Source organism: Stegastes partitus, unplaced genomic scaffold, assembly GCF_000690725.1.
Source record: "Stegastes partitus isolate 25-593 unplaced genomic scaffold, Stegastes_partitus-1.0.2 Scaffold962, whole genome shotgun sequence".
NCBI classification, from domain to species: Eukaryota; Metazoa; Chordata; class Actinopteri; family Pomacentridae; genus Stegastes; species Stegastes partitus.
Window position 1 is genome coordinate 26,596 of NW_007578693.1, and position 25,330 is coordinate 51,925.

The 25,330-nt window shown below is 41.7% G+C and overlaps 2 protein-coding genes across 2 annotated transcripts in view; one reads left to right on the forward strand and one right to left on the reverse strand.

Annotated features, from left to right (window-relative positions):
- Window positions 1-8,460, reverse strand: part of ccdc22 (CCC complex scaffolding subunit CCDC22) — a 12,111-nt gene extending 3,651 nt beyond the window's left edge. Inside the window, exons 1-8 of the mRNA XM_008294410.1 lie at window positions 8,074-8,460; window positions 7,649-7,826; window positions 5,380-5,512; window positions 4,002-4,108; window positions 2,764-2,848; window positions 2,326-2,495; window positions 398-613; window positions 134-304 (exon numbers count right to left, since the gene is read on the reverse strand). Of these exons, the coding sequence (XP_008292632.1) occupies window positions 134-304; window positions 398-613; window positions 2,326-2,495; window positions 2,764-2,848; window positions 4,002-4,108; window positions 5,380-5,512; window positions 7,649-7,826; window positions 8,074-8,123 (1,110 nt within the window). The 5' untranslated portion in view covers window positions 8,124-8,460. The remainder of the gene's footprint in view (window positions 1-133; window positions 305-397; window positions 614-2,325; window positions 2,496-2,763; window positions 2,849-4,001; window positions 4,109-5,379; window positions 5,513-7,648; window positions 7,827-8,073) is intronic.
- Window positions 8,461-10,128: 1,668 nt separating this feature from the next.
- On the forward strand, window positions 10,129-23,710 carry tbc1d25 (TBC1 domain family, member 25). Its single transcript, XM_008294411.1, has 7 exons — window positions 10,129-10,230; window positions 14,234-14,343; window positions 14,501-14,655; window positions 14,965-15,092; window positions 15,187-15,375; window positions 15,541-15,816; window positions 16,842-23,710. The coding sequence occupies exons 1-7, from the start codon at window positions 10,186-10,188 to the stop codon at window positions 18,525-18,527; spliced, it is 2,589 nt and encodes an 862-aa protein (XP_008292633.1). The 5' UTR covers window positions 10,129-10,185; the 3' UTR covers window positions 18,528-23,710.
- The last annotated feature ends 1,620 nt before the right edge of the window (window positions 23,711-25,330 follow it).

The window sequence follows — 25,330 nt, forward strand, 5'->3', positions numbered from 1 at the left end:
CAGAAGCTCCGCTGAGGGAATGTTTGATCAAACCTGTCGAAGGAGCTCCAGCCAATGCAGAAGGCTCGTGCCAACAAGTGGGACCTCGTGTCTCGGCTAACCGTTAGCCCGCTAGCTTAGACGTGTTTGTTACCTGTGCGTTAGTGACGCTCATTAGCTTCATGTCTGCTGACAGATGCTCCACGTCGGTGCAAAGCTGCTGGAACTGCTCCTGGAGGGCGGCCAGCTCCTCCTGCTGGCGGAGCTGGACGTCGCCTTCTAACTGATGCCCGGTGGGGATGGAGTGCGTCACTGCTGCCGCTTCCTGAAGCACACACACACACACACTAAACATTAAACTTGGATTGAACTCTCGCTGCAGACACATCTGTTTCAAACGCTGCTGTTTCCACTTCACCTGTGTAAAGGTGAACTTTTGCGTGTGGGTAAAGTGGGTGCTCTTGGTCAGGACGTGGTCCGAGGGGGCGGAGCCTCTGAAGGCGTGCAGTAGTTCGGACAGATCAGAGGCCGAGGCAGGAACACCGCAGGCACTTTCAGCAGAGGGCAGCGCAGCAGAACGTAGCTGCTCCTCAATGCGTTTACGCAGCCGGGTCAGCTTCCTGGAACGGTACTCCTGTTTAAAGACATGGAGCAAACATGGTCACTGGCAGAACGGCCTGTCCTGGTTAGGTATAGGTACAGGTGTACAGGGTAAACGGTTTGCACTTGTATAGCGCCAGTTTCAGTTGGTTCTACAAAGTGCTTTTACAACATGTCACTCACTCGCTCACACAACTTTCCACTGGGAGTAACTTGGGGTTCAGTGTCCCAGGGCCACTTTGGCACAGTTATGTTTGTTCATAACCTAACCTGTGGTTTGTTTTGATGATTATGGCGTAAAGCTGATAAAAATGAGAAATCTACTATCTCCAGTTGTTAGACTATGTTAGTTTGAGGAAATCACTATTCAAACAGTATAAATAGCGTGTATCTCTCAGTCTAGTTCAGCTCACACAACCACAATCATGGGAAAGATTAGTGACTTGAAAGTTGGCCAAGAGACAGTCATCAACACTTTCTACAAGGATGGCAGGCCATTGGTAGTCATTAATAAAAAAGCCTTGCTGTTGGCAGAGCGTTGTGTCAAAGCCTATTAATGAAAAGTTGACTGTTAGGGAAAAAGCGTGGTAGGAAAAGGTCTAACCGCTACTGGGATGGCCGCAACCTTGAGTTGACTGTCATAAAAGGTCAATTCAAGAACTTGGAAGAGCTTCATAAGGACTGAGGCTGGTGTCAACTACAACTGTCACATTCTTAATATCAAGGCACTCCTGAACCAGAGACAACTTCAGGAGTTTCTTCCCTGAGATGAGAAACCTCAAACTCAAAAACAGAGACAAGCTAAGCAACCATTGGCATCAGCTTGGTTAGCTAGCCCGGCAGAAACCCATCAGGGGTAATGTCAAGAAGAAATAAGAAACGTCTGACTCAGTGACACCTCAGCAGAGCCACAGACTGACTCCATGTCACACTGATGCGGCAATTCATCGTAAAGGAGCCCCAACCAAGCGTAGAGTCTATAAATGAACATACTTTTCAGACATCTCTGTTCTGCAAAGGTTTTATTTGATCAACCTTAGAAAACATCCTAATAATTTGATGTACTGGATTTCTGTTTGTCAGGAGCTAAAAGCCATAATCATCAAAATTAAAAACAAAAAGTCTCAAAGCTCAGTCTGGCGCACCCCACATATGCTCGATCACATAAAGATCTAGGGAGTTCAGAGGCCAGGTCAACACCTCGAGCTTGGTCTGGAGCAAAGTTTAGGTGGGTGGTACATGTCAAGGTAACATCCATATAAATGTCAGGACCTGAGGTTTACCAGCAGACCGCTGCATTGTGACGAGATGACCAGTGTTATTTACTTTACCAATTCTTGGACATACATACAATGAATGTATATATATATGTATGTATGTCTATCTGTCTGTATTGATGGATGGAAAGAGTCACTATCACAAATTCTACTTGGCTGGAATTATTCAGTGCAGGAATGAACAATTAATGTTTTTTCAGCAGAGCGGTGAGCATGACACAATGTTGTTGTACTGATGCTGTATCAATGCACATTATACTGAATTCACACTGTGTGCAATCACAGGGAATTCAAATCTGTGAACTGGTTTTCCCCAACCTTTCTTTTTTGGTCATACACAAGCCCAACACGCAGATGTACGTACACATGTATGTACATCTGCATGGCCGGCAGTCAATCACTTGAGGAACAACAAAGTAAAAAAACGTTCTGAAATGTAAGTGTGATTATATAGAGTGTGATCATTTGCCTGTGGTGTGAGGCGAGACAGCAGCCCTTGACTGTTCCACTCACTGTCCCACTCCTGAGCAGCACTCAGCTCGGCCGTGTGCTGCTCCAGTATGGACGACACCACTGAGGTGCGACTGGACAGCTGGGCCGTCACAGGAGACAGAACGTTCCGCTGGTAGTCCTTCACCTCTGAAAACACACACAGATAGTCCAGTTCCTTCAGAATACATCTTCTGTGAAGAGTTGTTCTTCAGTGATTTCCCCAGAAACTTGATAGTGAACTGAACGGCACCCAAGAAGATTGCATTTCTTCAATCCCAGAATTGTTTTTAGTGTCTTATCTAAACATCTGCACAAACCACCAAGTCATTTACAGTCCATAAGACTACAAACTCTGCATGAAACTTGCATCAGTTCAATGCATGCAGCATGTGAGGGCCTGCAGTAAGACGCCTACCTTTCAGGTGTTTCTTGTCGGGGTCTTTAGTGCAGTGTGGTAAGCTGAGGGGCTGGACGTGGAAGCTGTGCGAAGCTAACAGACTCTGAACAGGAAAAAAAGGTCAGAAATTAAGTTTTATACAAGATTTGCATGGAATGTGCTCTAATCCTGACTTGGTTTCAGTTTTAACTTGGCCATTGGCCCAGGCAGCTTTCCTTTGTTACACATAAGCCCTACGGTGCAGGGGCTTTACCACACAAAACCTGGAAGGGCACTTACACTAGCTACCCAAACAAGATCTGCACCGAAACGTAATATGTTGCTCCTTTGCTCGTGCTCGACCCTCTCCCCCACGTCCGCCACGTCTCATAAAAACTGGCTTGGTAGTTTTTGCATAGTCATGCTGACAGACAGGAAATCTAAAAGCACAAGATGTCTGTTACTTCACACTAGTACACGCTCAGTGCACGTGACCTTGAAGCTCACATTTTTTCATGTCGCACTGTGTGAGGTACAGAGGTCACGGTGGGCAGACACACAAACTCCCCCCTGCAGCAGATAACAAACTGCATGCACATCATTCTGGACAGTGAAGTGAACATCTTAACAGTGAAGCACCTACACCAGGGATCTCCACCTCCGGTCCTCATGAGCTACTGTCCTGCAGGTTTTAGATGTTTGAGTCAATTGTGTTGCAGTACGGAAACATCCAAAACCTGCAGGACAGTAGCTCATGAGGACCGGAGTTGGAGATTCTCTGATCTATAGAAACATTTTTTATTTCTAGGGGCTTTTGTTGGGACACTAAGGTGCATTTCTGTGCAGTAGTTTGCTTGTTCTCCCCCGTGCCACCGGGTGTTCTGGCATCCTATCACAGTCCAAAAACAGGCTTGGGATAACTGGTGATTTTAATTTGCCTCGTCTAAGCATGACATGTAGCCTTCCTTTTGCCCCAGGTCAGCCCCAACAGGATAAAGTGGTGTATAGATGATGGATGGATTTTCTGGATAATTCAGTGAACAGATGGAGGCTATCAAAGCAGTTTTACCATTAGCTTGCTATGACAGATGACTGTAAATACTACAATAGCCATGAGCCCCATTTGCCAGCGGCATTGACATTTGTTCAGTAACAGGAACATCTGAACCGGCCTGGATCCTCCACTCTCCTGATCCTGCTGACTCGACACATCCCCATGTATTGGTAGTCGTATGTAGTTTTCTTGCGATACCAGAATTGAACACTGGAAGGTGTACCTGCGTTTCACAGTACTTTGGCAGTCTGCAGTTTGGAGGTAGCCAGGGCACAGCCAGCTGGGCTTTGATTGCAGCAGCGATGGCTCTCTGGAGGACCGCGGATTTCCCTGCAGGAAGAGATGACAGCTGTGGGCGGCTCAAATATGCGGTACGTGATTAAAAACAAAGCATGCCTCTTTCATGTCAGCGTCATCTTATGTGACAGCCAACAGAGCTCATTCATGTCTTTTATATAACCTCATACTGACTAATTTTAATCAACTAATATTATCCAACAAGCTCCAACAATTATGAGAAGATCCTGAGAGATTTTATTAACAAATACTGTTTGATTCGGTTTCACTCTGACAAGTGTTTTTTCTCAAAGTGTTGAAGCAGGAAGGACCTTAATAGTGCACACGATCTAGTCTTTAAATTGTGTCCTGATGTTATTTTTTTTTTATATTACAGTAGAAGAATTATGGTTGTTCTTGCCTCTAAGAAATTCAGTTTACTCAAATAACTGAAATTGAAAAGCAGAGCAGGTCACTTTTTAAAAAAAAATACTTTAAAGAGCCTATATTCTGCTTTGGCCTGCAAGGTGGATCGGTGGTTAGAATCGTTGCCTCGCAGCAAGTAGGTCGCCAGTTCGCGTCCCGGTGAGGACACCCGGGATCTTTCTGCGTGGAGTCTCCATGTTCTCCCCGTGCAGCGTGGGTTCTCTCCGGGTTCTCCCACACAGTCCAATAACATGTTGAGGTTAATTGGTGATTCTAAATTGTCCGTAGGTGTGAATGTGAGTGTGCTTGGTTGTCTGTCTCTAAGTGTAGCCCTGTGATAGACTGGTGACCTGTCCAGGGTGTCTCCTGCCTTCACCCTGAGTCAGCTGGGATAGACTCCAGCCCCCCACAACGCTAGTGAGGATTAAGCGGTGTGTAGATAATACATAATAACCTCAACATGTTTTTGGACCTTGTGGGAGGAAGCTGGAGAACCCATGCTGCACGGGGAGAACATGCAAACTCCACTCAGAAAGATTCCAGTGCCCCTACCAGGACGCGAACCGGCAACAGTGCTAACCAACTGCGCCACCTTGCAGCCCGCAGATCCTTTACTAATGAGGAAAATATACGATGGTAGTAAAAGTACTCAGAAAAATGTCCTGTGGTGGTTATGCTATCATGTATATTATACTCTATTGTTATTACTCATTCATTAATATAAAAGCAGAATTTTGTTGCTGTAGTGACGATAACCACCTCAACTCAAGGAATCATGAATCGTTAGGAGCTAAAATCGGGACCGGAATCAGGATTGTAAAAATCTGAACGATACCCAACCCTCGTAGAGGCTGTGTGCGGTTGTGAGGATGCAACAGACAGACTGGTGTTCTTTGTACCTGATGGCTGGTCTGAGGCCTCAAAACGCTCTCTGGGCAGCTTCTCCACCAGGAACATGAGCAGGGAGCGGATCTCTGGCTCACTGCTGTACAGAAAGGTCTGGTAGCCGATCTCTCCCTTATAGCCAATGTCCTGCAAAACAACAGCTTAACAAATCAGGGATTCTACTCAGGCAGTGTTTCACCCTAAACCTAGGTTTACCTAATTTAAGGACGATCTTAACTCAAGGGCACTTTGTGGCATTTACAGGCTCTCAGCCACATTTCATGGTCTTTCTTTGTGGATGTAGTTTGATTCGGTATCAGCTGAGTTTGTCAGTTGTTATTTTCCATTAAGCAAATTCCATCAGATTAGGAAGACCATGAGAAATGACTGCAAGTCCAGGGACAACCTACTAGTAAGCATTATTTGACACGACTGTTATTATAGTGAAGAATCAACCAACATCCTGACGTTGTCTTTAGTGGAAGTCTTCCTGACTATAACTCCCTCTTGGATCAATTCATAACATAAAATGTGCAGCTAAAAAAATTATAACATGGTGAACAAGTTTTTTCTTTGTAATTTAATTCAAAAAGGGAAACTTTCACAGATTTTATATTCATTACAGGTAAAGTGAGATATCTCAAGCCTGTTTTTTGTTCTATTTTTTTACAATTATGGCTTATAGCTCATGCAAATCAGACATCAGGAATCTCAAACTTTTAGAAGATTTTATTTCATGCTTGAGTATATTACTATTCAAACAGTAAAAATGTTCACAAGGAGAGTCGACCACAGAAGGTCATTCCTGAAAAGGCTGGCTGTTGTCCCAAGAATCTGGGAAAGCTTCACAAGGACTGAGGCTGATGTCGGTGCATCAAGAGCCCCCAAGCACAGACATGTTCATGAAAGGAGCCACAACTGTCGCATCGTTAACATCAAGCCACTTCTGGACCAGAGACAACGTCAGAAGCGTCTCACGCTAAAGAGAAAAAGGACTGGACTGTTGCACAGTGGTGTCCTCTTTTCAGATGAAAGTAAAATTAGCATTTCAATTGAAAATTAAATTCCTAGAGTCTAGAGGAAGAGTGGAGAGGCACAGAATCTAAGGTGTTTGAAGTCCAGTGTGAAGTTTTTGCTGTCTGTAATGATTAGGGGTGTCATGTCCTCTGCTGCTGTTGGTCCAATGTGTATTATCAAGTCCAAGGTCAGGGCTGCCATGTACAAGGAGACTTTAGAGCAATTCATGTTTCCATCTGCTGACAGTTTCTACAGAGATGCTGATTTCCTTTTTCCATCAGGACTTGAACACTTGTCCAAAGAGCAGAACCCAAACAACAACCAAACAGTTTGCTGACCGTGATGTTACTGTGCTTGATTAGCCAGTCAGCTCCCCTGACCTAAACCCTGCAGAACCCCATAGGGGGTGTTGTCAAGAGGAAAATGAGAAACACGTGACCCAAAAATACAGACGGCATCAGTATCACCTCAGCAGTGCCACAGACTGATCAGCTCCACACCACACAGCATTGATGCAGTAAGGAGCCCCAACCAAGTACTGAGTTTACACATGAACATACTTTTCAGACATTTCTGTAATGTAAAGCCTTTACTTGACTGATCTTATCTTAACATATTCTAATACTTTTATATACCAGATTTGTGTTTGTCAGGAGCTAAAAGCCATAATCATCAGAATTAAAAACAAAAAGCCTCTGTGGATCCGACTCAGTCTGGCGCACCCCACAGATGCTCAATCACATCAGGATCTCAGGTGTTTTTTGAGGCCAGGTCAACACCTTGAGCTTGGTCTGGAACGATGTTTAGGTGGATGTCAAGGTAACATCCATGTGAATGTACAGACCCGAGGTTTACCAGCAGACCGCTGCATTGCCGAGTATTGAGTGTACAAATGAACATACTTTTCATGAGCTGGATATTTCTGTATAGCAAAACCATTTGATGCATACTTTGGAAATATTGCAATAATATAAGGTGCTAGATTTCTAAGAAATAATCACCAAAATTAAAACAAAAAAAAAAAAGAAATATATCACATTACGTGTATAGAATATAGATTCTATGAAGGTTCACAGTATTCTATTTTTTGAGCTGCACCAATGATGTCAATTGCTGTTTATGTCCACTGAAGGAAACAAATAATTGTATACACCAGCCAACTAGGAGTTATTCAGAGTGCTGGGACTGTTCCAATCGTGATCACAAGGGGCTGCCAGCTCCCTTCATTGCAAACCAAGCCTGGCCAGCATCTTGGAGGTGTCCTACCTGACAGGCCTGTGCCAGGCTCATGCCGACTCTGAAGCGGGCAGACATGCCGTGAGGAAGCAGCGTGGGCAGCGCGTTGCCCAGGGCCGGATCGATCACCCGTATACATCTGACCACCGCCTCCACGATCAGCTCACTGCTGAACTGTTTGACGCTGTCAGTCTCCTCGCTCAAGTCTCTGTGGTGGACAAATACAACATGAAGCTCCTGACAATTACACAGCTGGTCACATCTTTTTAATTAGAGCAGGCTCACCAACTTTGCCTCAAATCACCCACGATCATGTGACTCGTGGTGGGTCACTAGGAGATGGTGCTAATCATCAAACTTAACATTAGCGAGCTAGCATGTTAGTTCCGTAACTTGCAATGAATTTATACTGTTGCACAACTTGGAGGTAATTAAACGCCGTTGGTGGTACTTACGTGCCGACTTGTTTGAGGGCGTGAATCAGGATTTTGTCAACTTCCTCCATCGCTGAAGTTTCTCAGAAGATATGCTAGCTAACGGGCGCGATTTATTAACATCCAGTTAGCTAATATTCGTGTAGGTTTCCAACGGACGGATGCAAGCTACACAACTATCTTCCATCTTCTGTTAGCTTCAAACTAGCAACTAGTTAATTAGCAAGACTGCCAGTCTTCAGCTGCCAAACACAGACAATTGTGAGTCTCCGGTGCATTTGAAGCGCCTTTCAACAAATTAGCTTTTCATACAGTTAACGTATTTTGCATCCCCTAACAATTGAGCCTCGCCACACCTATGTGCAAACTAAGGAATCTGAAATTAGTCTTTTTCAGTGTGGAAATGAAGTAATAAGCGAATGGAGCAGCTATGTTCCTGGGAGTTGTAGTTTTCGATCGACTTCCTGTTGTGTAGAGAGTAAAGAGAAGTGAGCATTCCAGAAATACACTTCCCAGCATGCACCAAATCAGACAGTCCCATGACCGGAAGTGTCCTGCTGGATCGTTTGATGGATTGATTACGCCAGGGGTCGGCAACCTTTACTATTTAAAGAGCCATTTTGTCTCATTTTCCACCAAATAAAATACCTCTTGAGCTGCAAAGGCTTTTTAATATTACAGCTTATAAAGTTTAATATATTGTTATACTATATATGCAAAAACTACAGTTTATCGCATTTATGAAATTACAGAACTAGAGTAAAGATCATTCTTAAGAATTTATTGCTATTTTACCTGTTAAAACAATATCAAACTGTTATCAGAATCAGAATCAGTGAAGAGCAGAATAAATACACTGGCATGTAAAGCAGTGATTATGATAAAAAGGAAAATACCCTGTATAAAATAACATTGAAATGAGTGTAACATATAGCTGCAGAACTTAATTAAATATAGAACTACGCAGGTTTATTTCAGCCATTCTCATATTTGTGGAATATTTATAAAATAAAAATTACCCCACCTAGAAATAGACAATAATAAACAATCAAAATGTTTACTTTTCACCTTGTACATATATATATATTTGCAAAATTTGACATTTGATTTATTCATTTGATACTTTATGCATTTTTTGCTTATTTCTATATATAACATATTCATGTATACATTTATTTCTTGTGTGTTTTTATTCTTTATTGTTATTATTATTGTTTCGGTCTGGAACAGGTGTTAAAAACATTTTACTGGTCTTGAAATCTTGAATAAATACAACATATAGCTGCTGAAGTTTATTAAATATAAAACTATAAATACTGCTATCAATTGTTTACTCTTAGTTTCATTGTTCTTTACTCTTATTTTTATTGTTTTAGTTTATATATTCTATTTCTTATACAGAGACCGAAGATTCAAATCCCTTGTTTGCGTGTACAAACTTGGCAAATAAAGTTAATTCTGGCCCTGAACGATGTGGGTCTATCTGGGTCCTCCCCATGTTTGTGGAAAATGTATTGAATAAAAAGTAGCTTATGTTAAAACTAATATAACATATAGCTTGAGCCAAATATCTTAAAGAGGGTAAACATATATATTTTTTAAAAAGGCCACTTTGTATTTAAGACCAAAGTCAATTACAATGCAGCCGTCAACCATGGCGACGGAACCTAAAAACACAACTACATCAATTCAGGATCTAAAATAAATCACTTAAAAATTTTTTTTTTAAAAAGCCAATGAAATGATAGCGTTCATACCTGCTTTATGTGATTTTTGTTTTATTGTACTTATTATTTATTATTATTTATTTAAGATGTAACTTTGAGCTTTTGTCTTTTAATTTCTTTTATTTTTTTATTTCATTGTATTTTGTGTGTGATGACAAGAAAAGCATTCTATTCTATTCTATTCTATTCTATTCTATTCTATTCTATTCTATTTTTTAATGTTATTCTCCAAACGGCCTGTAGGGGGCAGTGACACGTCGCCGCTGCGTCGAAGTCTGCGCTAAATGACATCAGAAAAAGAAACTGTGGCTAGCGTTAGCTCCATCATGTTATTGATCAGCACGTCGGTGTAGAAAGAAAAACAAAACTCGGCCGAACCGTCCTGTTCCGAAACGGAGCCTTTAAAATGGCAGGAGAGGAGGAAAGGGGGGTGGTTCGTGTCAAAGTCAAGGTAGGCTGACCGGGGGCTCGAACAACACATAGTTTGCGACCGCTCGTATGTAGCTCTCTCGTCTGTTGAATAATTTCTCTGTCAAACACACTCCTTTGCTGACATTACACGTCGACAAAAACACTAGCGACACCGAACAGAGTAGTGAAAAGGTGCCAGTGGTCACCTGTGTATTTGTCAGTTTTTGTTTATGCTCGACGTTGTTTGTAGTCGCTGAATGTTGTCTTTCCAGAGGTGGGAGAGCTGGCGGTGCTAATCAATAATCTATCAGGTTATTTCGAGCAGCTAGTTATACCAACACGCTTTGACAGTCATCTGATATCATTCGTTATCAATAAACAAGCAGTGAGCCCTTATTTACAGGCTTGAGCTGACAGAAGGTTGGTTCGAAATGAGTCAAACACACACACACACACACACACACACACACACACAAACAACTGCACGGCCTCAAGGCACGATGATGTCTCAGCTGATCCAACAGCTGCTCGGTTTAGATGTTGACTCAACGACACGACGTTTGATAGAAACTTTTCACCTGAGTTGATTTACAGAGAGTTAATCGTTGTGTATATTGAGTTTATATGGGTTTATTCTACACGTGTGGTTGATGGTGATGTTTATCAGAGTCTGAATGCATTCAGCCTACAATATAAAATACTAACATTTAATTAAATTCTTGAAGTAACTGAGCATCAGCAACATTTCTGGTACGACATGTGAGGATTGTCATGATCTGTAAGGCAGTTTCAGCCCTGGCAGTCAGAATATCTGATAGATCCGTAATAATAACTATTGTCCTGTATTTATTTATTTTTTTCCCCATTGTATTTGACTTTTTATGAGTATTTTGTTTTTGGCCATCTGATTTATGTTCAGCGCACAACTGAGCTGATGCTGATTTACATTAGAATTTATACAAAATACAACTTGGACCATAAACAGGGATCACAGATTGCCTGTCTAGCATTTTTAAAGGCTTCCCTGTTGTAATTAAAACTATTTTAAACTGTGTAAAAACTAATTTTTAAAAATTGTAATAAAATGGTCTGGAGAAAATAGAGTTAAATTGAGTCAAACATACGTCCCGTCCAAATGAACATATACTTTGCCGAACTTCTCAGCTAAAAAATCCTCTAATATATGTAAGTACAGTATGTGTGTGAGTGAGAATATATGTGTGTGTGCGTGCATGTGGAAAAGACCTCTGAGCTTGCATTGTGTTAAAGGGGATCTTTTTAACCTTTGAAAAATTAAGGGAAAAAGAGAAAACATATGCTGACTTCAGACTGGTGGAAACTGTCTGTTGTGACTCTCGACCTTTAACTCCGCCGTGTATGACGTCAAGACTTGATGTACTGTATACTGTTTAAGTCAATTCCCTTCAATTGACTCTGTGAGGGGCTGCAAGTGGTTAGCACTGTTGCCTCGCAGCAAGAAGGTCGCTGGTTCGCGTCCCGGTGAGGACACCCGGGATCTTTCTGCGTGGAGTTTACATGTTCTCCCCGTGCAGCGTGGGTTCTCTCCGGATTCTCCGGCTTCCTCCCACACAGTCCAATAACATGCTGAGGTTAATTGGTGATTCTAAAATTGTCTGTAGGTGTGAATGTGAGTGTGCTTGGTTGTCTGTCTCTAAGTGTGGCCCTGTGATAGACTGGTGACCTGTCCAGGGTGTCCCCTGCCTTCACCCTGAGTCAGCTGGGATAGACTCCAGCCCCCCATGACCCCAGTGAGGATTAGCGGTGCATAGATGATGGATGGATGGATGACTTTGTGAGCATGACCACGCTATTACAGAAAGAAGATGTGAAAAGAAAAACACAACATACTATAACTTTTTATACATTAAAACAAATTTTAAAAAGATTTAGGATCATAACTGACCAACTTAAGCAAAACAAGCAAAAGAACAAAAAGCGTTTCCAAATAATGACTCCGATGAATAGGATCGAGCCGATGTATAGGGATTGCTATTTCCTCTTAACACCGCATTGGGAACATAAACATGAATTAATACACTTGAGATGTGCAATAATAATATGCTTCATTTTAGTTACGTCAAGTGACTGACGTTGACCCACAGTACTTTTCAAAAGAGAAATACAATGAATTGCAGTGTTGCAGCATCAGTTTACGTATCACAGAAACACACGTAAAAAAAAACAAACAAAAAACGCTACTTTCAGAATATGTACTTGATAAAAATGAACAGAATAATCTAAAAAAAATTTGAAACACAGTAAAAACTCTGACTGTGCAACGCAAAGTTAACTGTAGAAGATAAAGTTCCATGTGCAAAGTTCTCGGAAGATAAGTCTGTCTTTGCACAGAGGGAAGTCACTGCACAGCATTTTTGCAGTGTGCAGGAATTACTGTCTGGAGCGATCTTTACTCCAAGCACAGTTGAAGAAGCCTGTCGGATCTATCGTCTTCTAGTCGTCTTTATCAGATTATTCAGTTTCTTAGTGTCTCTGGCTCTGACGCTGCTGCCTCAACAGATAACTGGAAAAAAAAGTGCTCTCGCAACAACAGCTTTGGTCTGCACATGTTACAGGAGCTTTTCTTCCTCAAAGGACCAAGTCTGCTCCGTCTGTTCCTGTAGACAGCTTCACTGTTATACTTCCAGTTCACTGTCAAGTTAAACTACCAGGTGTTTCTAGCTGTTTGTAGGTGATTGTATCCTCAATACTAACCTCGGGATGGTGGGAAAACAGCTGTGGCTCCAGGGAGCATCTGCAACGTAATAATCTGGCTGCTCTGGGCGGATTTACACATGGACTATATTCCTATTTCTTTACGATACAGTCAGATGTACTCAACGGGATATTAGGTGACTTGGAAATTTTCTTGTATAAATCTTATGCAACATGCTTTTCAATAACCTTTTCGTAGAGTTGCTTGGAGGGTTTCTTTTTTTTTTTGTCTTCATTGTGTTTGAGTAACGATTCATCAATGGCTAGACCTTCCAGACACATTTACCCACATGAACTCCATTTCACTAACTGTGTGATGTTTAGTACCAACGGAGAAAAACAAATGCAAAAAGGAGCCAACATATCAGCTAGCTGGTACAAAGAAAACATCAACCTGGTTCTTCCTCGTTCGCACTGGGAGTACAGAATTAAATTTAAACTTTGATAGAAATGGTGGAGCTAAACTTTAATGGTTTCGAACGTTCTGTCATTGTTTTATTGTGATCGAATAAACTCATCTTTTTGATACTCCTACTACAAGTTTCTTTCTGAAAATGTGTGTTTTCATATTTTACAGATTATTTCAACATCGCATCTCTCAATTCTAATATATGTGTAAGATTGTAAATGGATCCTCATAAAATTTGGACCACGGAGTCCTTTTTCCACAGTGGAATATGGACCCCCCCTAGTAATTTTAATAATATAAATAAATATGAACATAGACAACAAAATTCAACAGGTAGTGAATAACAACAACCCTAACCCTAACCCAGGGGTCCATATTCCGCTGTTGAATATAGACCCCGGGTCCATTATCAATGGGGTCCATATGCAATACTACATATGCAGTTTCTACACATGTATGTATCCTATATATAAACTTGACATTGGAATACTTTGATAGTAGCACTCAGTATACTAAATTTAAAGCCTTCAGGTTGACGTGGCTCCATTTTTCATTGGTTTGTTGATGGATGTTCCACTGTGGAGTACACAATGGAAATGATGTCAGGCATTAAAAAAACGAACCAACTAACTGACAAAACAAAGTAATCAATCTTTGCAGAAACATTTTGTGATATTCCCAGTTGGAATTTGTGATATTTATAACAAAACAGTGCATCAATGCTTATATGCTAACCTCCTAAATCATCCTAAAATAAACAGCACATACACTCAGTTATAAAGTACACAACACTAGTTTTATGGTTTTCTACCATATTCTTGACTGTGATGTTGCCTCCTGCTTCCATATTCCACCCACACCGTCAGGATTATTTATTTTTTTTAACTTATGTGTGTTTCAGAAATGTGATGCGGCGCTACCTGTGGAGTTTCGCTCGTTTGCTGTCGATCCTCAGATAACATCGCTGGAGGTCTTGCAGCACATACTTATCAGAGCCTTTGATTTGAACGGGTAAGAGCGATAACTCAGGCTGAACTGTTGTGTAGACATGAAGACTGTCAGAGGCAACGTTGACGTTATAATTTGTAGATCAGAGTCTCTCTTTCATTTCCCCCCCTTTGTTTTATTGATTCATTTCTTTTATCGTTGTTTTTTTTTTTTAAATTAGGAAGCGGAATTTCAGCATCAGCTACCTGTCTCGGGATCGGAGCGGCGCTGAAGTGTATCTGTCGCTGGTGTCTGACTGGGATTTGGACGTTGCATTTGTCAGCGCAGCTAAACCGTATCTGCAGCTCAAGATTGACATCAAGCCGTCTGAAGAGAGTAAGAATGCCAGCGTGTCCCTGAAGCAACTAACACAACCCAAAAGGAAAACTGTAAATAAAAATTTTACAGAAACCATGAAGCCTAGAGTTGGGTGAATATGTGCGCTGTGTCTGAGCCTTAACTGTGAAAGACTTACTTAGATATGAGGTGAAGCATTGTGTCTCCATCACTTCTTATCTTTTAATGGTCAGTATGAACAGGAAGAACCTGTTTCAGGCCCCTTAAATGGTAAGAAGGGGATTTAAAAAAATAGCGATGACCTAAAATACATGATTGTTGCATCTGCTATTGTTTGATCACCTGCAGGCCCTGTTATGGAGGACTGGGACATCATCAGCCCCAAAGACGTGATTGGCTCTGAGCAGCTTCTCACAGAGAAGACCAGGTCGTTGGCTTCAGCGGCTCTACCCTTCACCCAGTCTCTACTCTCCCAGGTTCCTTCACCTTCCTTCATTTTCTTCATATGGTCCGTTCCGCCTCCCAGCCTCTGTAAGCCTTTGCTTATGTGCGTGTTTCGCCTCTGTTCAGGTGGGCCGGACCCTGTCCAGAGTCCAGCAGGCCTTCAGCTGGTCTTATGGGGAGGAGATCAAGCCTTTCAAGCCTCCACTGAGTGACGCTGAGTTCCACAGTTACCTTAATGGACAGGGCCAGTTGACTCGGCCTGAGGAACTGAGACTGCGAATCTACCACGGTGGCGTGGAACCGTCACTACGCAAGGTTTAGTGTTTATTCAACAGTACATACTAGCCCCTTGTTCTGCAGACTCCTAGCAAGCAGAGCTAGTTGTCACTTAAATGATGTTATAATAATGCAGATTTTTCTATAAATTATACGGTGTGACTGTGTTTAATCATTTGAGGATGAACCTTTGCGTTGTGTTAGGTGGTTTGGCGCTACCTCCTGAACGTCTACCCCGACGGGCTGAGCGGACAGGAAAGAATGGACTACATGAAGAGGAAGACGAGGGAGTATGACCAGCTGAAGAGTGAGTGGACGGCCCGAGTCAGCAACGAGGACCTCGAGTTTATCCGCGGGAACGTTCTGAAAGACGTGCTGAGGACGGACCGGGCTCATCCGTACTATGCGGGCTCGGAAGACAGCCCACATTTGACTGCCCTCACTGACCTGCTCACCACATTCGCCATCACGCATCCACAGGTGCGTAGAGAGGAGTTGTGATAGCATTTCATTGAACGTGAAGCGGAATCTGCTTGAAGCAAAAGGGTTTGAAACTGTAAATTATCTGGTGATGGGTGTACTTTTGTGATGTAGCCAATAAGATTATATGAACTGTTCACATACTCCAGGACAAATTTACTTTGATTTTTACTGAGGGGATATAGTATGAACTTTAAAAAACCTGCTTCATGACACATCAAATTAACTTACAGTATTTACACAGGGTCCAGCTCACCGAGTTTTTTGCGCAACCCCTTTTGATGTTGATGTTTAAATTAGAGAGACATAAGCCACAGAACATAAAAAATGTTGAAAAAATAATAAAGAAAATAAAGACAGGTGTGCAATAATGCACTGAAGGAGCTGCTCTTAATCTCATTGTACATGTGTATAGTGACAATAAAGGCATTCTATTCTATTCTCTAAAAATTAAAGATAGGCTTTTACGTTGTTTTGGGCAAATTTAAAAAAAAAAAGACTCACCATTGGAATGCTGATCAGGCTCAGCAGCTTTAAAGTCCGAATAGATTTAATGTAGAGCTTGTTTTAGGCAAAAGTGGCAAACCAGAAAGCGAGAAATGTCAGCATTTAGGCATCCTGTACAATGTGGAGCTCATAGAAGAAAACCTCCGATTACCACGATAATAAATTCAACAAAGCCAAACTGCTCATGGTGCAAGCAAACACAGATAACTAATAAATAAATATAAAAAAGGATGCAGTGTGGGGACCAGTTGGTGTCAAATGATTAAACTGTTGTAGTTGTCCAAAAAAAATGTCATCAGGCACAGTAGCACATTCACTAGATTCTTGTTTTAGATGATAATGAAGTCCCCTGGTTTGCCATTGGACTAAAGGACAGCTGTTGATGTTTCACTGGGTTTACCTGAAAACTGATTTTATCTGTAAAATCATGTTAAAACCTACATGATTTAGAATTCAGTTTTTTTCTTGAACAGAAACTGTAGACTTTTGTAACTTTGTGCGGATGTGTTGTTTTTCAGATATCGTACTGTCAAGGCATGAGTGACATTGCCTCCCCTATACTTGCGGTCATGGACAATGAAGCTCATGCCTTCATCTGCTTTTGCGGCATCATGAAACGCCTGGAGGGAAACTTTCGGCCAGATGGACAGCTCATGTCCATTAAGTTCCAGCATCTCAAGTTGCTTCTGCAGTACTCAGACCCTGAATTCTACTCCTACCTGGTGTCCCGAGGAGCCGACGACCTGTTCTTTTGTTATCGCTGGCTGCTTCTGGAACTGAAGCGAGAGTTTGCGTTCGATGACGCTCTGAGGATGCTGGAGGTTACCTGGAGCTCTCTGCCCCCGGATCCTCCTGAAACCGAAGTGGAGCTTCTGGGGCTGCCGCTGGAGACCAACGAACAAATGTCCTGCCGAGACAAGAAAGAAACGGTCGAGAACTGCTTCGGAGACGATAAGGAACAAAAGGAAAAACAGCGTAGACGACATATGCTGAGGCCTTCGAGAGAAGAACCAGATGTCAGCAGAAACGCTGTCACAGAAGCAAAAGACGAGCAAAATGGAGGAAGTATTTTAAAGGAAGGTGCTGGTGGTGAATGCGATGTTCCTGCTCTGACCACGGAAAAGGGTTGTCCTTTTGAAAGGCAAACTAGTTTTGGAGAGTTTAAATACTATACGGCAAGAAATGAAGACAGCTTTGATATGGAGGACGGCGAGCAGCCGCAGGGGTCGGTGGCGTCAGAGCCGGTAACGAGCGTCCCGAGACGTCAGTCCACAATCGACAGCGAGGACGACCCAGGGGAGAAAACACCTCTCATTAAAACCTGTGACAATGGTTTCTCTCTGGTGTCATCTTCTCCTCTCTTCTCTAGTGGCCTCCCAAACTGGAAGGCTGTCTCTCCTACATCTTCAGCGTCACCCTCCAGTTGGCCAGGTGCTTCTCCAGACTCTGTTGTAAAATCCACATCCCCGTCTACGACTAATGGGAGTCAGGCCTCACCAAGAACTGTCCCAAAAGCATTGGCTTCTTCTGCCCAAGTGTGTAGCAGTGCAGGGATCAACTCGCCAGTGACCCCGACGGTAAAAACATCTGTTCCATCTCCCTCTCACACTCAGAACAGATTGCTGCTCTCTTCGCCCATTTTGTCCTTTGCAAAGGGCCCCTCACTGTCTGGCAGCAGGTTGTCCTCCAACAATCTCCCTTCACCTGGCAACAAATCCCCCAGCACCACAGATAACACGCCCAGTTCTCTAAAAGCCGAGAGCACCAGCATCAAACCATGCTCCTTGCCGCCTCCTCAGGAGTTTGGCAAAGGCAATCCCTTCATGCTGTTTCTGTGCCTGTCGATCCTGCTGGAACACCGGGACCACATCATCAAGAACAGCTTGGATTACAACGAGCTGGCCATGCACTTTGATCGCCTTGTGCGACGGCACAACCTGAGCCGGGTGCTGCAGCGAGCCAAGGCCTTATTTGCGGACTACTTGCAGAGTGAAGTGTGGGACTCGGAAGAAGGGGACGAGGTGAGCTCGGACTCTCCAACAACAGCGACGGCTGCTCAGCACTCCCCTTCTTCGACCATCTCCCCCAGGCCCATTTACAGCCCGCTAGCGTCGCCTCAGCCGTCATCTCTGAACTCAACCTACAACCTTACAACCACCATACCCTCCCCAACAGCTCAAGTTTCCCTTTCGCCCACGTTCTGATTCTGTCCTGCATCACCGACTTCCAAACCTCAGTGAACTCCTCAGTAGAGTGTTGGTGGCCTGTTGGAGGTGTGTCTGTTGTAGACGGCTTCCAACGTTGAACTTTGCTGTTTATAATTGTCTCACTGTATATGCCTGAATACATATATTCCATATGTCTGTAGTCATAATATTTTATTTATTCTACTGTCTGTCCTCGAAGCGGGGATGAAAGAACCTCATTTCTCATCCTATCCTCTGAGGTTGCTGATGCATGAAATGTTAAACTCTGTGATTCAGGCATTTGACGGTTAGCCAGTGTGGCTTTCTGCCTTTCACTAGAACCCACAAAGGTTTAGCCGCTTGGTGCATTTAGCCTGTGTTGCCCTTTTTATTGTCTTCTTTTACAAGCTCATGTTCTGTCCAATAAGCCACATAAGTGTCTTAACTAAAGCACTGGAGCTACATTCGGTAAAAACACATGAGGGAAAATCAGAATGACTTTGACCAAAACAAGACTTAATTCTGAAGGCTGTGTCTTTCCTTTTACTCATCCAAAGTGCTTTGCTTCTGGACTTTTTGGCATGGGAGTGTGCCGAGAGAGGCGTCTAACCAGAATGATGTTGCATTCCACCTCCCATATTTATTCATGCTGTATGCTGAGAAGCCAGAATGAATTCACGTCTTTTGTTTTTTTTCTTTCTTTCTTGCACATAATCTTGTTGCCATGAGCTTGATATTTTTGCTATCTCTGCCATTAGCAAAAAAAACAAAAAAACAAACCATTCTAAATGTTTAATCTTCCTAAAATTGCTTATTGCTTCTGTAAAATAGCGGTTACATGATTATCCCAAGTGAGGTGTATTTATGCTGACAACATCTGAGGGTTCGTGAGTGCGTATTAATTGTTTCACAGAGGGTTTATCGATAGCTAAGTAAATCTTATATAGCCACAAGTGTATTTTTTTTTTTTAGTATATTTTTGAATGCAGCTGTAATAAGGTCTGGCACCTTAGGAACAGATGAAGCTTGTTACGTTTTCAGTTACGTATGAAATAGTTTCAGATCCATTCACTGCTACATATCAAAGACTTGTGTAATTAAAACAGGACGAGGCTGACGTCGCCTTGTCTAACCACATTATGCTATTTAAAAAAAAGAAGAAGTGGCTCAAGTACTGTAGAGCAGTGTGGTGTTGGTCTGCATTGTACAAATACCATTCTGTCGACGCTCCGTGTGCTGGACATTCAAACTGCAGTAGTTGGATGATTACTGCACACTTTATATATTTAGCAATGCCTCATTTTAGCACTTTGTTTATCGCTGTTTCCCCTCCAAAAAAACATCCTTTTTGCCGTGTTTTCTGTATTCAGATTTCAAAGAAATATGGGAATATTTATCTGAATAGAGGGAAATTTTAATATGTAGCTGCAGATCTCACATTTTGACAGTGTTCATACTTGCTCACTGTCGTTTGTGATGAGAAGGTAGCAGCTGAGCTCCTTGTATATTCAGTATATTCACCAACGTGTGACAGACATCATGCTATCATGACGCCACTCGGCACGGCCAGTTACAGAAAATATTTGCCGGTGTGCGACCTTTTGGCAGAGAAGTGCCTCATAATGTTTCAATCTGTCGCCTTGATTTGTTGTTTCGTTTGTGCTCTTACCATCTGTCTGCAGCGTGATATTGTACAGGCCGGGTGATGTTTAAATTAAATAATGAATCTACAGACGTTGGTAGAAATGTGGGTGAGTGAGCTGTAACTCCGCTTCGGTGGATGTTAAGCGGATGCCATTTTAAGCATCTAACCAAATTCAATTCAGTCGCTTTAATCGAAATCAGACAGTTTAGTGCCTGTAAAAAGTATTCACCCCCTTGGATGTTTCCCCTTTATATGCTTTTTAACACTGAACAATTTGAATGAGCTTTTTGGAGAAGAATTTACAAAAAACAACTCTCTCGAGTCAAAAGGAGAGCAGATTTCTACAAATTAATGTCAATTAATATTAAATGAATATCAAAAGTATAATAAGTGATTGCATGAGTGTTCACCTCCTTTAAAGTGGCTCGCCCAATTCAACACAAGTGCAGCTAACTGGTGCTAGAAGTCCCACAATTAGTGAAATGGAGATCATCTCAGTGCAGTGAATGTGTCTTAAGTCAGGGATTCTCAACCTTTTTGACCCCAGGTTTCCCAGAACAAAGTGGCCATTTAAATATGAACACGTTCATTTCAGTTGATCTGAGTCTTGGTTTGATTTGACTTCAATAACTAAATCAGTTCCACTTACAGTTTAACAAGCTCAAACCTTCTAAAATAAATTATATAATAGCTGTAGCCCATTTTCTTTTCTCCTGAAAAAATCCACCGGCTTCCCGACTAGCTTTGGATGTTTGGTTTGGAGATGCCACCGTAGCTTTGAAGGCTTCAGTGCTTTGTTGGCTCGCGTTGACCCACACTCAACACGCCGGGCCCTCGGCTCTGCCTCGCTACCTCCATTCACAAAACCAAACTTGATAAAGTCAGCGTTGTACGGAGCGGCATCACTTCCATCTTCATTTTTTCTTTTTAAAAACTTCTCCATAGTTTACATTAATTGCGGCTGGCTTCTGGGGGGTCCTGCGGCAGTTACAGTTACAGAATTGAAAATTTTTCGTGGTCCAGTAGGCAGCGCTCGTGGCCCGACGATGGGATGGTTGAGAATTACTGTCTTAAGTGATTGTAGTTTAAAGATGTCTGGAAAGTGCTCCTGACTATAACTACACCATGAAGACACAAAAACCAAGCGAGTCTATGCAGAAGATGTTGAAAAGCACGAGTCACGGGACGGATACAAGATTTTTTTTATGTCACTGAATATCCCTTGGATGTGGCATATGCGTAAATCTGCTTATAGATTGACATTGTTTAAGTGGCAACGCAAGAAAGAGACGAGTGAGGGAGACCACCAAGACACCTATAGCTCCTCTCAGTGAGTTACAAGCTTCAGCTACTGAGATGGGAGTGACTGTACACACAACTGTTGTGGTTCTTCAACAGTCAAAGTTCATGTCAAGTTCATGGGAGAGCAGCAAAGAGGAAGCTTGCTTCCTCTTTGCCCTTAGCCCTTAGATTAAGCCTCAAGGCCTACTTAGAAATGTAAAGAGTAAAATGAATCAGCACAGTACAGGAAAATACAGGAGGACGACCTGCAAATAAGCAAGATTTGTTTTGCAGAAATGGTTTGGAAACGACAAGATGAACGAGTCAGAGCCCAGACCTCAGTCCATTAACTATTTGTCTTTCTAGAAGTCTGTTTTCACTGTGAGCTAAATTGTACTGACCATGATTCAGTGTTGAAAAGTAATAACAGAGAACAGGGCTGAATACTTTTCATAGGCACTGTGAATAACATCTGATAAAGTCAATTAGACGATAATAAGTAGCTCAGTGGCTGAATTTGAAACTACAATGAGTATTTTTTTTATTCTTGTTATTCCTAAATGTTTTTTGGTTTTTTTCTTGTTAGACATAAGTTTCCATTCTTGGGGGAAAAAGAAGATATTATATCGCCTTATACAATTATAAAGGCACTCAGAAAGTGCAGACCTCCTCCAAGGCCAATGCCTTATTTGCAGTTTTAAAGAAATCAGTCTACACGTGGATGCTCAGGTCCTATGGATCCATATTGCTTTTTTTGTTTTCTTTGTCTGTTTGTGTTCCATTTATGAAAACATTGACGTGCTTCGGCTTCATTGAGACGCCCTGTGCATGGCTGTAGCGTCTCAGAGACAGTGGGAAGTTTAAGAGATGCTCCTCCTGCTGCCATTTCACTCTAATGTGGTTTAACTAATCGAGGCAAAGGTGACCCAGTTGGTTCTTATCCAGCTGAATATATCTTGAACAATTTAACAGTAGAAGGGTGGAGAGTTGAAAGCGTGGTCAGCATCTGTTTTATTTATATATTCACAATATATGTCATCTCAAGGCACTTCGCATAAACCTTACAGATTCTTTACAGAGAAACCCACCAAATCCAAAGTTTTTATTCCCTTTGAGCAGAAACTCCCCTTAAACAGGAAGGAGAAAAAAACCTCCAGCAGAACCAGGCTCAGGGCGGGCGGACGTCTGCCTCGGCCAGTTAGGGCGAGGGTTAGCGAGAACAGGATAGCAGAAGGAGAGCAACGAACACATCTGAGGTTGGCGAGGCTCGTAGCTGCACACCAGAGACGGGAGAACAAAGCACTACAGGACAGAGAGGACACGAAGTCAGTGATTCATGGAGGTCTTTGTTTTAAGTTGAAGCCCGCCGTGCTTCCACTCTGGTAAACTTGACCACAACACATCAGCAGTGAAAGCGTTCAGACTAGACGTTGTGCGCTGACAGGCGAGGTGGGACATCCGTGATGCTCATGTGATGTCGTTATCGAAAATCATACTCATATAACCAGTCTTTTAATCATGAATCTAAGAATAAGACATTGATATCAAAACAGTTATTATTAAGCTGCACTTTACAGGTCTGACAACACTCCTTATTAACGTTTTTAGCAATTTTACCCCCAAAAAATCTGGTTATATGTAAAATCGTCAACTTTCTAATTTGGATCAGATGTTCTATCGACGTGAGAAGATCAGGATCAAGATTTTCTAATAGTACACAAGCAGCTTATTCTTGACGTTCTGGACCTTGTGGCATCATTTAGGGAAATGTGGGCGCCAGAACAAAGTTGGGGAGGGTATCATGCCTTGGTAAAAGTTTGCTTTCTTCTCAGAGCTGTTTACCTCTTTGGTTTTCGCTGGCTCATCTCCTGCTCTTCTCACTCGTCTGTAAAGCAGAACCGATGGCTCCACCTCAAATAGGGAAATACCTTTCCTTGTTTTTTAGGAGTGTTTCTGTTTTAGGCAGACACTGAAACAATTGTGATGTCTTTAGAAAGATCCTTCCTACTGTTATGACATTCTGGTTTGCCTCCATTTGTATAGCAGCAATTATTTATATGATTCAATCAACCTGAATTAATCGGACTATTGGCTAGACTTTGAGCTGGCAATCTGTGCATTTGTAAAAAAAGAAAAGAAAAAAAAGAAGTAAAATAAAACAAAAAATTTGTTTATCTCTTATATATGTGCACAAGCATTAAGCCTTTTAATGATACAACACAACAACAATGTTAATGATTGTATAGATGACACAAATAAATAATAGTCAATGAAATGTGGTTGTGTCTTTGAACTGATTCCAAAAGACTACAACGGATAAAAGGGTTTACAAATGTGTATGATTTTGACTATTAATGGTGCTAATAATCAGATTTTTTGCAGCAGCCGAAGACAACTATTGTTTTTCTTTTATTTTCTATTCTTTTTTTGTTTTGTTTTTTATCATCATCATTCGTCCCTCGTCTCCGAACCCCTTTGTGAGTGACGTACAAAAGTTCAGTTTCCTATGTAAAATATAACAGAAGACAAAGATGGCCAAGTCTCTGCCTCTTCTTTATTTGTTCTTCTTTCTCACGAGGTTTCCACCTGACCCATAGTCTTTACTTGTAGCCGCAGTTCACCCAAAGTTATACAGGTCGCTTGGATGTCTAAACCTGAACTTTTATTTAAGGTCAGAGTTTTTGAGACATTTTTCAGTGGACCAAATAGTCCAGACCCAACTGGAAGGCCACAACAATCAAAGGAACACCGATTAGAAATCTGAGATTCCTCATCAAATTTTATGGCAGTTAGCTCGTCCAAGCTGAGATCATTTGATCTGGACCAACGCTAAAAACACTCCAGTGTGATACGAAAACACAAGGGAACACATGATATCACAATGGCATTAGTGTTTTATAGTGAAGGCCTGTTAGGTGTAGTCCAGCCAGTACTACCATTTTGAACAGGAATAAGGAATTTCTAACTGAATTCACCTTTTTATACCCAAATCTGAGCCACTGGGCTTCTCTGATTAATGAATCAAGCATCGCATTCAACCACTAAAACATATTTTTCTGTTCAGGAATGCAAGTAAACAACTATAATTTGACATCTAAGTCAAGAAATAATAACGTGCTTTACTGTTTCTTCAGTTTTTAAAAAAAATAGAACAGTACATTTGAAAATTCATTGATAACCATAGTAATTATATTTTAGCATTAAAACTATCATTTACGTTAAAGAGCTTTTACATGCTGCTGCATTAAACATTACAGAAACATAAGGAATGAGTTTGGTGGTGGTCCAATACATTGGTTAAGCACTGTATATTAAATACTTTTCAATATGTTTATTTTTTAAAACTGCCTGTCCGTCCACTTTCTGTACGTTTTTTTGAGGAATAAAATTTGAGGCTATACTTGAATGACAATATCTCATTAACTATTAAAGATAAAAGTGTGAAATTATTGCTGTTATTTTTTTATTTATTTATTTTTTTTATCATGGCATTGATTCAGAATCTGTGTATTTGACAAGTCGATCAAATAATCTGATTATGACTTAAGATATGGGGAAATTGAGTTAATCTGTAATGAAAATTCCCATCTTTGAGCACACAATAACCAAAAAAATGATAATGCACAAGTCAACCAGTTATAATTTCTGATCCATTGGTAGTTGAATGTCACAATTTTGCAACAACAAAAAAAAAGAAGAATGCTGACAAGAATGCAGGGTGCATCCCATAGAAAAGATGTGAACTACTATAGCGTAAGATGTGGGCTTAGCTTGGGTATGGACACAACTCTCTTAAGCAACACAGACTATTTAGTTGTGTTTTGATGTTTTACTTGGCACGTCTGTGGCAGAGTCCATAACTCTTTATCAGGCAAGGAATCAGGTGACGTCTGTC